General features: G+C 37.6%; 1 protein-coding gene across 2 annotated transcripts; it reads left to right on the top strand.

Moving 5' to 3' along the window:
* Positions 1 to 5,265: 5,265 nt before the first annotated feature.
* LOC119779307 lies at positions 5,266 to 14,508 on the top strand. 2 transcript variants are annotated; one of them, XM_038278906.1, is made up of 10 exons: positions 5,266 to 5,368; positions 5,943 to 6,016; positions 6,213 to 6,253; positions 6,370 to 6,506; positions 6,624 to 6,799; positions 8,540 to 8,667; positions 8,752 to 8,896; positions 9,033 to 9,138; positions 11,029 to 11,110; positions 12,982 to 14,508. In XM_038278906.1, the coding sequence occupies exons 2-10, from the start codon at positions 5,950 to 5,952 to the stop codon at positions 13,066 to 13,068; spliced, it is 969 nt and encodes a 322-aa protein (XP_038134834.1). In that variant the 5' UTR covers positions 5,266 to 5,368; positions 5,943 to 5,949; the 3' UTR covers positions 13,069 to 14,508. The 2 variants fall into 2 exon arrangements, with proteins under 2 accessions (XP_038134834.1, XP_038134835.1); XM_038278907.1 differs by lacking the exon at positions 5,266 to 5,368 and adding an exon at positions 5,600 to 5,826.
* Positions 14,509 to 15,156: the final 648 nt, after the last annotated feature.

The following is a 15,156-nucleotide window of genomic DNA, read 5'->3' on the forward strand; positions in this document are numbered from 1 at the left end:
TTATTGATGCTCTTCAGGTTGTTGTAATCCCTCTGAGTTATCAGTTTCTGTTCATGAACCTTGTTGAGGATAAGGTTGTAGTCTCCACAAAAAATATCCTGAAGTTTGGTTTTATTTTTCCTAATGATCTCTTTTGAAGTCATGCTGGGATAGATCTCTATTACTCAGGTAAAAAAAACGTCGAGTAGCTGATTTCAATGCTCCTTTTCTCTCGTGTTTCCTTCTTAAACACCGTGCACACACAATAAAAGCAGGAAGTTGTAAAATAGCGGACAAAGGAGCTGACAAACTCCCGCCAGGAGCAGGGAACTCTCAAGGGATTCTCAAAATAAAGTGTGGTATTTGCTGCCCCCTAGTGGTAAAAAAACGACGCAATCATAGCAGCGATGTTGCTTTGTTGTTGTTTGTAACAAAAACTATGTTGTCTGATTTTTAGCAGGAATTTGAAGCTATAAAAAATTGAAAGTAAATCTTAGTTAAATGTAGCTGATACCATCGTTGATAGAGCTTGTTTTTCCTCACCCTGTTAAATAATAATTATAGCACTTTTTCAGCAAGATGAAAATAGGTTGTTCAGTTGTTTTTTTTATTGGGAGCAGAAGCAATATGGATATTTCATCAGAAACTTTTATGTGTCAAGTAGTGAAGTACAAATGCTTTGTTACTGTACTTAAGTACACTTTTTAGGTATCTATACTTTACTCCATTACTTATTTTTCTTCCTACTTCTGACTTCTACTCATTTTTTCACAAGTATCTGTACTTTCTATTCCTTACATTTGAAAAACAAATGTTACACGTTACTCTTGGCTGCGGTTTAATGTTTATAAATATTTATTTTACATCATGTGCGAGATCCAATGCAGATCATTGGATCCATCCACATCTAGTGAAAAACTAGAGTAATTGGATGAGTTATATAACGCAAACACTCATTGGTGTTCTTCAAACTGCAAACGTGAATTGTCTATGTCATGCTACTATGTTAGATTGAGAAAAAGATGTCGAAATGTCTTAAAGGTCAGACACAGACGAGAGCGTATCAGGAGATGGAGACGGAGACCAACAAGACCTCCCTCATCCTTGGCCCTATTTGAAAGAATTTCTCGAAATAGTCGAAAAAATGAGCTTTCAATTCATATAGTGGCATCTGGCTGTTTTTTTTTAAAGGTTACTTTATACTTTAAGTAGTTTTTGGAGCACATACTTTTTCATTTTTACTTGAGTAAAGAGGTCAAGTTGATACTTGAGTGTTTTTAAACTGTAGTATGTATACTTCTACTTAAGTAACAAATGTGTGTGTAATTAAATTTCTGCCCAACAGGATTCATACGTTGTTTTTTGAATCGATTGAAAAGTGCCTTGAAATGATGTGTTGTGAATTATCGCTACAGTGTATAAATAAACTGAATTGAATTTTTAATATTGATGCAAATTTTCATAGGGAAAAACCTAGTAAAAATAGGAGAGTGGCAATTGATCTAATCATAATATTTGGCAAAGTTCTTATTCAATAATCTAAGTTCTCATCGTCCTTACCCTTTTTTCAATATGGGTTGAAGAAATGGAATTAAATCCATTCAGTATTTCCAAAAGTACAAACAATAAAGCTATTAAATACACATCAGTGCCTTAAATTAATCAATATTTTTAATTTACTATGACTACTTTTTCTGTTTTTTTCTGTACTGATTGTCTAAATGTAGATACCAGCCTTCTGTTCTCAACCTTCTTTTCTTTCCATCTGTTTTAACTTCCCTCTTTTAGGAGAGAACTGATGAATATGTGTAAGAAGCTGTCAGCACATTTCGCGGCTCTGTGGCATTACAATGACCTTCTCAGATCTTTGTAAAGTTTGATGACCTCTTCACTGAAAACCATCTGAGGTTCTGAGAATGGGAGCAACAGCAAGCCACACTCTATGCATTTCCTCAAATTATCCTTTTTTTTTACTTTGTCTTTTAAACCTTAATCTCCCAACAGACAGAATATGGACACCTGTGGTCTCTGAAGTGAAATGTGTGGTGTAAATAAATAAAAATACTTGGCCTTAAATGCTCCCCTGTTGCTAACTCTAATGATCCAAAATTTACATAATCAACTTGGAACCCAGACATAAAGGTGCATCTCATTACGCTGAAATATTTCCAATAAGCGGATTAACTTAAAATTTTAAACACAATTTTTTACAGCAATCATTTTTGCAAATAAAGGTAATATTTGGCTTTTCCCCACTCACAATCAAGTTTTCCTCCCTAAAAATGAAGGCGTTACACAATTAAAATGTGTTTTGGTCACATGCCGTTATTATGGTGGAAAACTTCTGAATGGGAAGTTTTTCATTATCACTGATTTCCTCCATTAGAAGAAAAGTCACAACAATCTGACCTAAAGACGTGTAATAGGATAACTGCAGCAAGAGAGGATTGTTCAACAAAGCTGATTGAAGAATCTGATGTGGACTCTGTGTGGAGTCAGAGCCTCATGACTCACAGTTATTCAGAAAATGAGTTACAACTGTTGTCTTTGTCAGAAGTGTCTAATCTTTTAGGACAGAGCCAGTGTTGCTCACTGGTTCATCTTTGTGTTTTTTTAAATAAAAGTGAGTTAATTTATTCTGGAAATTAAGGTCTTAAAGTTTAAAAGAGTTAAGAGGTACCTTCTCCATGCTGTAGAAGAAGAGAGTTAGGATAACGGGCTTTCTGTAAGTCTGGGGAAAATAGGTGGAGAAAAAAATGGGCGAAGATCACCATAAAAATTTATAAATATATATAAGTGATATAATCTGCCCAGAAATTAACTCTAAAATAACATATCCTAGATCACAATGAATGAACTATTGCTGTTAAAATGTTTATTACGTAGCAGAATAAGTAAGGAACAAAATAACACTAAAATGATCAAAATTAATCAAAGTTCTTATCCCATGGAGGTGTTGCATAGGTTTACCAGAAGATTCTGAATATTAAATTACTAGAACTAGAAGTTATAGTTAATTAGTAGGTCATTCAAAATTGAGGTTAAAACCCATTAATGTTCATTAACTGTAATTTGCCTACTCACCAGGGGTCTTAGTCAATGACTCAGGAATGCATTAAACTGTGATGAAGCTGAAACAGCTTCACTGGTCCCAGGGGGTCTGGTCCAGGCGGGTCCAGATGAAACAAAGGAAAGGTTAGAGCTCACAACGTGGCCTCTACAATGTGGCCGGGCATGAGCAAGCTGGGAGCTGACAATGCTAGCCAGTCTACTTTAGCAGGCTCTTCAGGCTCACGCTTTTCTGTCATTTCAGTGAGCATTGATATCCAGTTAAAAATCCTGAAAACCAACAGCAGTTTAATCTGAAAGAATATTTAAAATAAAAAAACAAACACATGCACAACTAGACTCATTGAGCATCTACCAGTATATTTTTCTGGTCGCTCTGGAGTATAGGTTGCACCAATGGCCAAAACATGGAACAAGTGTGACTTATAGAATGATAAATACTGCATATTTTAAACAACCTCAAACAGACAGAAGGCAGAGATGAGACAGACTGCATAAAACTATTGCAGCCAGGACAGTGATTTATACTACTTATATGGAAGCTCATTGGTAGAATTCCCTTATGACAGAAAGAAGGCCACGATTCACACCATTTTATCATCCGGAGGGGGAACACATTTAATTACAAAACTGAATTCATACAGCTGTCTTAAACACTTCATACATCCAGCACTGCATCGCCACAATTTAGTTATCCCCCAACCTTCAGTCCATTCTATGCGGCATTTATAGTTTCCACATCGCATTATGTAACTGCACATGCACAGGAATAAAATGTCGAAAGCTTACTGGAATTCACGTGTGCTGGTCGACGCCAGCGGCTGATTTGACACTCGGAGGAAATGTTTATACAGTTGTTCTCTGTTTATGCCAAACCTCCTTATACATCATCTAATTGCGTACGAATAAGGCATTAGGGACTTTATTATTGCTAAGACTCATACTTGTCCTTTAGCATTTACTGTTTTGTTGCTAAGTAAGTATAGGGCCACGTGTAAGGATATATAAGAAAATAAAACTGCTTCTACACTTAATATGTAGTAACACAGTCAAATATTAGTATCATGTAAAAATGTACCAGATTTTTGAACTACCTTTGGTCCCATTACCCTTTCTTTTGCGACAGGCTCAAAGCCATTTAACGTCCATTAATCTTCAGAGAAGTGCAGAAACATGAAGGCTGGGCCCCGCTGTTCCTCTTGTCGTTTGCCTTCCTGCTTCTTAAATCAATCAACTTGATCGTTTTGGTCCCAGAGGTTTGGTCGATCCCATTAAAGCAACCGAGGTCACATAATTAGAGAAAAGGAAATAGATTGTTTACAACAAAACGTAGAAACCATCAAGTTTTGGAGACAAGTCCATCAGTTTTCCAAATAAGCAAAACAGATATACCGGTAATATTTAAATTTTTGTCATATCTGCCCTTTGGTAGAAGGTTTTCTTGGTATTCATAAATCATTGAGACTCTACTACTGAGCACATTTTACCTCTGTGCTAAACAAATTTTTACCCTATAATCTACTTGAGTACAGAGAGGGGTGACTGCTAAGTGTATGCAGGTTGTTGCATACATTTATCAACAATCATGGTATTTTGGATTCACCAATATAGAAAACTCACTCTTCCTGTGGTGACGGACTTTGAGGAGATGCTGATATTATTTTTCAGTAAGACCCAGCAACCTCCAAACACACATTGTGGTCGACTATCCAGGAACCTGACCTGACTTTCTCCTATTCCTGGAAAGTGTTAAGAGGAAGACTAGAGCTAGCATATTATGCTGGACAGAGTAAAAAAAAGTCTTTCTGAAGAACCCAGCTGAGCCACAGGCTGATGACACAGCATTTTGGGGTATTTTTAACTAAAAGATACATTTCAACTTTAAAAGTATGTATTTGATTTTAAGTTTACTCTGATGCTATATAAGAAATATTTTTTCTGAAGAAACAGGGCCATTGGTTTCATAATCTTTCACCCTTTGTAATTAAAACCCTGTACAATATCAGTATGACTTTTAAAGTGAAATTACATACATTAACTTTTATCAGAAATATTCCAATTCAATAAGATAAAAAATATATTTTTTTCACTTAGGAGCATTTTTCATAAAAATTATTAAGATTCAATCAGTAAAATTCAATGCAGGTTACTTAGATGTGAGTGGTGTGCACACACCAGCAGAAAAAAAGGCTGATCTTTGGCTTCCTGAAGCTCTGTACAGTAGGTGACGTCCCTGCTCATATTTCCCCAAAATCGTCTCACAGTGCCTCTTGGCAGAGAGAGAACCACAGACGGCGGCGGCGTGGAGAAGTAGCGGGAGGTAAACTTCTCATCTCTTCTCTCTTATCATGGTTTTATCATAGCGTATAAGGCAGGGTGCTGTGTTTGAGATTTCACTCCTACTGTAAGATACGATCTGATAGATACTATCGGAAGTCATAGCTGTGTCAATTTATCAGAGTGGTAAATGTATGTGTGTGTAAACAAAACGGAGGAAAGGTGAATCTTTCTGTCTGTCAATGTGGCTGAAAACCGTGTTTCTGAAACTTTAAAGTTCTCATGTTGGATCAGAACAGAAACCAGCCGAGTAGTTTCTTTAAATCAGTTTATGCCTCCTCCGAGGTGACTTACAAGAAGTCAGCCTGTATGAGAAAGAAGCAAAAGGGGAAGTCTAGAATGTCTGGAAATCACCCACTTCAAACTTATACAATAGCCTGCATGTGATCCGACAACGGGTCAGTCTCCAAAACTGAGGCTGAAAGTCATGTCTTTGTGAAAGTAAGTAAACTTTTACTCTCTTTAGAGTCAGATGAGAGTATCTAGAGCCAGTGAGGTACAGATATGTTAAATCTCATGTTTTGAATCTGACGTCTGTGTCTGCATGTGGATTTTAGACGAATTATGAAGCTCCCTCCTCCCCTCCCTGCCCTCTGGTTCGGCTTCCTGCTGCTGTGGATCTCACAGGGTGGTGGGTGTCTCAACATTATTTTCTGCTCTAGCGCACTGCTAAAAATAAACAGCTCTCTGTTTATAAGGGTGGGGGGTTTCTTTCCCTCTATTTGTTAATTCAACGTGCACTATATTGCTAAGCATTGTTACATGAAGGATCTCTAATAAGATGTTCTCATTTGTTCTAATTCTGGGTTTGTGTTTTCTTAAACCAGACGGCAGCGATTTAGACATCTGTATGATTGCTGATTTTGACGTGAGCATGAAAATATTCAGTTAATATTCAAAATCACCTTGATGCTGTTATAACCAATTTAGTTCAGCTTAATATGTTTTTTCTTCTAATTCTCCTCTTCTTTCATCTACCTGCAGTATGAGCAGGATGAATGTGGAGTACTACCAGAGAACTCAGAAGCAGTCATCTGTGTGCTGTACCCAACCAATATTCTCAACTGTTCCTGGGCGCTCCCCACTCTGAGGACGGATGCTGAGCTCTCCGTTTCAGTCAGGTCATCTCTTTTATTTCCTCTTTGATTTAGGAATGTAACTTTCATGCTCTAAAGAGCTGTATAAATATGTAAACAAAAAATGGCCTTCTGAAGAGTATTTATTTTTGTTCCTCGCAGGGTGTTGAAAAATGAAGAATTGGTTGATTCTAGAGACCAAGACTCTGCTAAGAGAGTGGGATCCATATCTTGGATGATCCATGAAGGCGAAGGTTTGGATGTTGAGGTTCAATTAAACTTGACCCGGAACGGATCCTCGATATGCTGCATCGCATCGTTTGAAGAGGATTCATTGAGTAATTCTCAAAGACACGCACTGTTCCTGTTTATTAGTTACTCAGAGATCATGCATTAGATATGCACCACTGTCTGCAGCTCTGGTCACACAGGATATCAGCTGTGATATGCTGTGATATACCATCATATGCTACACGCTAAATTAATGGTATACTCAGGTCCTTAAATACGAAATGGTTTCATCCAAAGAGGATTATCTTTGCATTTGAAATAAATGCTGAATTGCATTTTGGTTTTGGCATGTTTGTAGCACTGTTGCGGCACCTCGATGAGCAGCAATTGGGCCTGGGCTGTTCCATGGGCAGCAAACATTGATCAACCAGGTGAACTGGGTAGTACCCTCATCCGGATTCAAAAAACACTACATCTAACTTTGTTTGGGCAGCAGGAAACAAAACACTGAATTGCAGACACGATATAATCTGGTTCGTCCAGTAAGCAGACTCCTCTCTGGAAGGGGGTGGTTGGAACATAACATGGTTTGAGCTGAAAAACTGGTGTTCATCTCCTCTCAGACCCGAAAGGCCACAGACAAGGACAAAGTGGAGTCGGCTGCTTAAAGCCGGGCATACACTGTATGATTTTTTGCCCACTTTCAGCCAGATCGTGCACCCTATAGTATATGGGGGTAACGAGGGGCGATCAGCCTCTCACAACCACCTCCCGATCAGGAATTGTAAGGTCTTGAGAAAATCAAACATGTTTGAAATTCAGTCGGCCGTCATAAGGTCGCATCAGTGTGAGTACATGTATCATGACCAGTAAACCTTAAATCCTGCGGTTCCAACATACAGTTTTAGCTGTAGCTGCGTTCAACAATTGAAAATATTGCACAGTGTATGCCTGGCTTTAGTTCTCTCTGTCGCAGGGAGAGGACGTTCGGGGGGAGTCGCTCTTGCTTATGTCTTTGACCTTTTGATCTTAAACGTGAGCAATGACCCAAAGCTTTTTAAGGAGGGGATCAGAACCAAGCCAGAGTGCAGACTTTTATAACCTTGAACATCACCAGAGAGATCTGAGACTGGCTGCATAGATGTATCCCATCCAACCTGATGGAGCTTCAGATGTAGTGTAAAGCATAATGGGTCAAATATCTAAAGAAAGGCGTGCTATAGGAATCACTGCCAAAGGTGGTATAAAATACAAAGGCTGTGAATACTTACCTAAATGTGATTTCATACTTTTCTGTTTGCTATAAATATGCAAAAAGCTTTTTTTTTCATGAGACAATAACTGGATATTTTGGAGGAAAAGATTACTTGAATACCACTTGGAATAAGGTTGAAATAAACTAAAGCTGCTTTTCCACCGGCTCCATTTGGCTTGGCTCTAATCCCCCTGTATTGTTTCCATTATTGCCTTTTTCAGTCCCTCTCATCTCTGATCATACCTAACCCTGAGAATGCCATCCAGCCAAGTGGAGCCTCTGGAAAAGGGGCATAAATTTGGAAAATGTTCAATGCTTTAATACAGATTTCGTATAAATATATTAGAATACCAGAAAGCATTAAACCATCTAATCAGCGAAAAATAAATAAAGTAAATAATTTGCTTCCCTGAAATTACAGAGGATTCAGATTACTGTTCACCATTTTTTTAAGTAACTGGACACAAGCAGATGAATAGTTTTTTTTAGATTTTATTTATTTGACTGTTACATAATTTTCTTAGAAACAACAATCTTCTTTGAATATCTGTGACTTTAACTTTATCTAATGGTTTTCTGGCTTTTACCACAGAGATCATGCCACCTCCAGCAAACGTCACAGCATCGATTCAGCATGGCATCCTTAATATTACCTGGGATGTGCCGGGAACCATGATTTCAGAAGATTGTTTTGACTACCAAATAGACTTAGGTGATCAGGTATGTCTGCCCCTCCACTTGTTGTATTTTCTTTTTGCCTTAAATTAGCCCAGTAAAAGAAAGAGGAAAAAATCTTTAATACAGAAACAACCAAGGAACATCTCAAAAACGCTGCAGCACACAGAGCCAACTATTGTTCTGGGCAAAACATACAGGGTGAGGATGAGGACAAGGGTGTCACCCAACTGCTTTGGATGCAATCAGTGGAGCGAGTGGAGCCCCACAGTCGGTGAGTGGACTTTGGTTTGCTTAGGCTCAAAGATTTGATCAGTAACTTGTTCTTGTTTTTTACTGATATAATTTTGTACATTAAAGCTGTTGTTCAGTTCAACAACCCCTCTCCATGTGCATGTTTGTGTATGTAGAGGTGGAGCAGCCATCATACAGCATCGATCCTCTGATAATCACAGGGATTTCGCTTGGAATACCCATGATCCTCCTGGCTGTGTTGCTGTCGCTGCGCCATCAGAGGTAGCATGGTTTTGCTTGACATGACTAAGACAATGCCGAATCACGTAATTTTCTCTGGTCCCCTCCTGATCTGACGTGTGATGACATGTTTAGCCTCATGTTGTCATTCAACCGCTGATTGTCTAGTTGGTGTCCTGAAAGGAATGTGGCCTACATTAATAATTGGCAATATCTCTGGGAAAACCTGGTCTGATTCGGAGAGACGGCATCCTTCCCACTTTGGATGCTGCAGTTCTTCTTTCTAAGAATCAGCCCAGGGTGCAGATCAGGAAGCAGAATAATTTTTGCCACAACTTTCAGCAGCTTCTCTACCGTTACCCAGTCATTACTCCATCCAGACCATGTCTTGCCCACAACCAAAATCAAATAAATGACAAAAGAATCCCAATGGAGTAAATCATGATAATCTAATCAAAATAAAAACTCAAATTTGGTAAAAAGTTAAAAACTATCAAATGTGGTTCATTTAACATATGATCACTTTCTTCAAAAAGTCTGTTAATGACTTGATTTGTTATAATCACATTGATTGATGTTGGCTTACAGAAACTTGGCTGCAGCAAGAGGTTTATGAGCATAAATGAGGCAACTCCCTCTAGTTATGGAAATTGTCACCAACCAGAAATTCTGGGCGAAGAGGAGAAGTAGCAACAATTTTTCAGTCTGACTGATTATTCCATAGTTACAACTCTTTTAAACATTTACCTCTTAGTTTCACTTATCCAGATTGCAAAGCAACAAAACCTCTGATTTTTGTAACTTTCCATGGTCCACCAGTTCCTTAATCTGAATTTTTAGATTAGTTTTCAGAATTACTATCTGATTTAGTGCTAAAAACTGACAAGGTCATCATGGTGGAGGATTTTTGAAATCCGGTTGATGTTGGATGTCATTAGTTAAATTCAGCATTTAATGCTGCATTAGATGCAATTGGCTTTGTTCAAAATGTGAGTAGTCCAACACCTTCTCATCTTCATACTTTGGATCTTATGCTGACATATATATATATATATATATATATATATATATATATATATAGCATTAAATGTGAAGAAATAATAGTATTTCCTTACAACCCTGTCCTCTCTGACCACCTTCTAAATTACTTTAACATAGTTCTTCTCCCTCCAAACAAGGTTTCACTTTAGCAAATCATTATCAGATAATGCATTTTTTCTCCTCTGCATCACTTAACATTACTGCAGAGGGCAAACATTTAATTAATTTCCATTCACAATTCAATGATTTTGTTCATTTGGTTATTAATTCCCTGCGTACGTACTGCCTTAGAGACGTACTATAGCCCTTTTGAAAAAGAAAAACTTTAAGAGTAAAAAGCTGATTCACTAGTTTGATGCAGAGCTGCGCACTTCAAAGCAATAACTGGAGAGGAAAAGGGTGCTTTACATGCCTACAGGAGTCATAATCAGGAAAAACTGTTTACTTCTGTATAAAATGAATTGAATTGAAGCCTTAGCTGATGACCTTTCATTTGTTCTTTGCTGAGCCACTTCTGAGTTGAGACATCAAGTCTGTGAGGTCTAGTAAAAACAGAAAATGCATGAGAAGGAAAAAAGAGGACAAATGTGACCTTTATTTATCCAGAACTGTGAGGCTTTTTTCTAAAGAAACAAGTGTAGAAAGCAGAAGTAAAACACAAGTAGTTTCTTTTCATGTGAAAAGCCACATGCTAGCATCCTCCCAAAACTTCTGTTTTTCTCTAAAGCGTACCCTTAATGAGATCTGAAATAGCCAATTAGAGGAAGGAAGTCAAACCTTATGAATGCAAGGGTGAGATAAGAAAGCACTTTTTTTTTTCCATTTGTTCTATGACAAAGTAAGTAATTTGGATCCAAATCATCTCCTTAAATCTCCCTCTGTGTCTCTCAGGTTGTTTAAATTCCTCTTTCCACCGATTCCTCATCCCCCTGCCAAGTACAAACATTTCCTGGAAAAAAACGATCCGTTCAGCGTAAGCACATCTTCACATTGCACACATATGCACTCACACAGCACCTTGCAGAAGTTTTCACACCCTTATACATTTTTCTACATTGTGACAGGCTAAAAAAAAAACAAACAGAAAATTGTTTTTTTATTTTTATCAAGATTCGATGTGATAGACAAACACAAAGAAGCATATAAATGTTGTGGAAGGAAAAAAATACCAGTATTCAAGATTTTCATCAAATAAGAATCTGAAAAGTGATGGATGTATTCATATTTAGTTCCTGTGAGTCTATACTTTATCAAACCACCGTAAACTGCAGCTTTATCTCAGGTCTTTATTGTTATGTCGCCAATTGCTTTGGATTCTGCAAATTATTTTAGGCATTCTTCTGCTTAAGAATGCCTAAAATAATGCTTAAATATTTCTGTAGGCAGGAATATTTAAGCCTTGCCCCGATTACTCCTTTAAGCTTAGTTCTGGGTAATTTTTAATATTTGATTATGCTTTAATGTCACCTGAATCCTTCTATTGTTGCTCAGACTGTAGCTGTTAGATCTGATGGAAGGTAAACCTCCAACTGTTTTTTCCTATCATTTTCACTGCTGAAAGAAAAAAAAAGTAACTCATCAGAGGAATAATTGTCATGATTTTATCTAAAGCTCGGACCCACATGCAGTGAAACCAATTCAGAGAGACAAAGATGAAAAGTTTAACAGGTTTTATTGAACAGATTAAGCATGGTGCAGTGTTGCTCTGAACTCTGCTCAGCCGGAACTGGAAGGTGAGGGGAAGACAGACTATTAGTTCAGGCTCAGTGGGAAATTTCATTCGTTGATTTGAAGAAGAGGGTCTGGTTGTTGGCTCACGTTTCCGGAGAAGTGAAGGATCCTTGACTCCAATCTCTGTGTTTTCCAGAGTTTGTCTGACTCGGTGGAGGGCGGAACAGGGTTTACCCAGAACTTGGACGGTGTAGGTGAACGGAGACGCTAATTGCCACTCAGATTTCCTGCTGTACTTGAACGGATCGTAGTGAAGATGATTCCCTTGCTCAGAGAGTATTTTCAACATCCTCTCAAGGAGACTGGATCCAAACCTCCTGTTTGAATCTTTGGCTCAGTTTAAGGCTTAGTTGATCCCTACTGGGAATGACGGTCCGAAAAGGTCCAGTTTGCAGGATTAACAAAGTTAAAACTCAGGTAGACAAGAACTCAGTCTTACTCAGAGAAAACTCAGCTTGGCTAGAGTACCAAAAACTGGCAAACACTCTGGCGTCGAGGTAGTGGCAACCGGCAGCTTAAGAGCGCTCCGTTAACGAGGTAACCGTCAGCAGGTGTGTGAGGAGGCGGACCAGAACCAGGCGCTTCCTGTTGGTGGAAGGGAGACAACACAAAAACAAACACACAGACTGGAGCCTTGGCAATAATGCTGTCACCACCATGCCTGGTTGTATGCATGGAGCAATCAGAGTGAGAATAATTTTGCTCCACATAGAAAATATTAACAGTTTAGCTCTCATCTAACCAAAGTACCTCAGCATTATTGATGTGTCCTCTAATGGGTTGTGACAAATCTCAAACAGGACATGCTACGACTCTCTGTCCTTTTTCTCCTCCATATAGGTTATATTTGTGGAGTTCCTAAAAGCCATCAGTTGCTCTGGAATGTATTTATGGGTGTCAGGTTATGGGGGAGGAATGCAAATGCACATCACACTTTTTAGAATATTATTTTTTAAATAATTATGGAAATAATCAGTGATTTTTTTTTCCTTTTCTTTCCACTTCACATCATCAAACACACGTTGTATATCGGGCACTGGTCTTGTTATTGGTGTTTGTATAAAAATGCTCCTAATGTTTTTTTTCTTTGCTGTTTTTGTTTTTGTTTTGTAGTTCTTCCATCCTGTTCCAACAACTAAGCATGAGGAAGAAATCACAGAGGTGCTGGATGCACAGCCAATCCAAAGAGAAGCCAATTAACAGCAATGCCAATTGTTTTCAGTTATATTTACAATTATATCAAATGTATACAGACGGCATATATGCAGGGCAGATATGCATTTAGCGTATAAAGCTAGTGTGGAACTGTCAGTTAAATGCTTTATTAGTCTGCTGCTGTCGAGCCAATAGAGGGGCTCCAAAAGAACAAGTGCAAGTTTTGCATTTTTTTTTTCACAAAATAATGATGCTGCAGTAGATAAAGTGAAAAGTCTTAGTTTATCGGTGGCACATATTCAAAGATATTTGAGGAAACTGGAATACAGAGAAGAAAAAGAAGAAGAGTCAAACCACAAACTTTTCAGGACAAGATCAAACCTGAAGGTCATGTCTTTCAATAAAACAAAACATTATAGTAAACTGCTGGACAAAGTTTTTTTTTTTTTTTTTTTTATAAAAAGGAGCTTAAAGAATGCACTAAGATCATCTAAAGTAAACAAAAACTTGTGTTAAAATGGGGCCAGTTCTTATGGGTTAATTCTGTTTTAAAAATGTGGTTAAATTGTTTGAAATGGGTTTAAGTGCAGCTATTGTTAAGGACAAAGTATTTGTAGGCTCTGTTTTTGCTTGGCAGTTATTTAGATATAAGCATAGTGAAAACATGTGTGGTGTTAAAGGTTAATTTCTTTTAAAGGTTTAATTTCCGTTTTTAGTTACTGCGCATTGTGTGAATGTCTATGAACATGCTGCGTTAACTTGGAAATGTGCAAGTAAGCCGGATGGACATTCCAACACTTTATCATTAGGACTGTCTGGGTTTTTACGTTAAGCAGTAGCGTGAATCCTGGGTTGCAGTGTAGGTACGTACGGCTGCATATCCTGACAGAATATGCAGCTCAATGTGAGGGTTCACATTGAGCTGTGATCAACACAGGCCAAAAGTGACAAAAATTTCCTCTGTATAATAGGCTTCTTATCAATTTCTTTGTTAAACTTCTGTTAAAATTTTGTTAATACTTAAAACTGTTTTACCCTTTTGTTGCATCAGAATGAGAACATTCCCTCGATAAAGAACAGAGTTCAAATAGTGGATATTAAGACATTTGAATAAAACATCACGGTTGATGTAATCGCCTCTCCAAGGTCAATGATAATGGAAAAGAAAAAAAGATCAACTAAAACATTAATATTGAATTGTGCAAACTGTTATATATCAGATTTTTGTTAATGCTGGTACAAGTTTTGAATATTTAACCAATCAGGGGTTAAGGGTCTTGCTCAGAGACCCAGAGTTGATGTCTGTGGGAGTAGGAATCATACTCAGAACCTCAGGATTCCAAGCTTTTTTTCCTAACTACTAGGCGTCCACTCCCCAGAACTTATACACACATGCACTTAACAGATTGTAATACTGTGATTGTTCTGATCATCTACCAGACATGTACATGTTGTAATGTTTAATAAAGTTTTTTTTGTAGTATAATTTGCTGTTTTGGAAATTATTTTCAGTATATATAGTTTAATCATTTCTTTAAAAATATGTATCTGAAAACCTGCATACTGTCATGATCTCCTGATTAGGATTTTGGTTCTATTCCATGTTTTCACTTTGGGCTTTCAGTAACACTATGCTTTTTGCTAGGTATATTTAAGCACTGTTGTATTTCTTGGTTACTCTCTGTTGCCCCCTAGTGCCATTCTTCATTCCCTTAGCTCCCTTCTAGATACTTCTGTCCACACCTGCTCCCAAATAGTTGATTACTCCATTCGTTGTTCTGTTTGGCATTTATACTCCTCCTCCTGAATATGTATTGCTGATATTTAAATTTCAAACAAAATGGCATTCTTCACATCTAGAATAAACATTTTGGATGTCTAAAAATTAATTTAGGATCTCCATTTTCCTATTGATACTGTTCAGCATTTGTATTATTTTGACTATGAAGAAATGTATTTCAGATATCATAATAATTGAACTTTATTGATTGCACATTGGCGAAATTTACCTCTGCATTTAACCTAAAACCTCAGGATTCAAAGCTCTATGCTCTAACCACTAGGCCACCACTGATTCCCAATGATAGATATGTATTCAGTCAAGCTAATAACAAAATGGCCACAAAATGTGTA

Source organism: Cyprinodon tularosa, unplaced genomic scaffold (genome assembly GCF_016077235.1).
Source record: "Cyprinodon tularosa strain WSP-4 unplaced genomic scaffold, ASM1607723v1 ctg145, whole genome shotgun sequence".
NCBI lineage: Eukaryota > Metazoa > Chordata > Actinopteri > Cyprinodontiformes > Cyprinodontidae > Cyprinodon > Cyprinodon tularosa.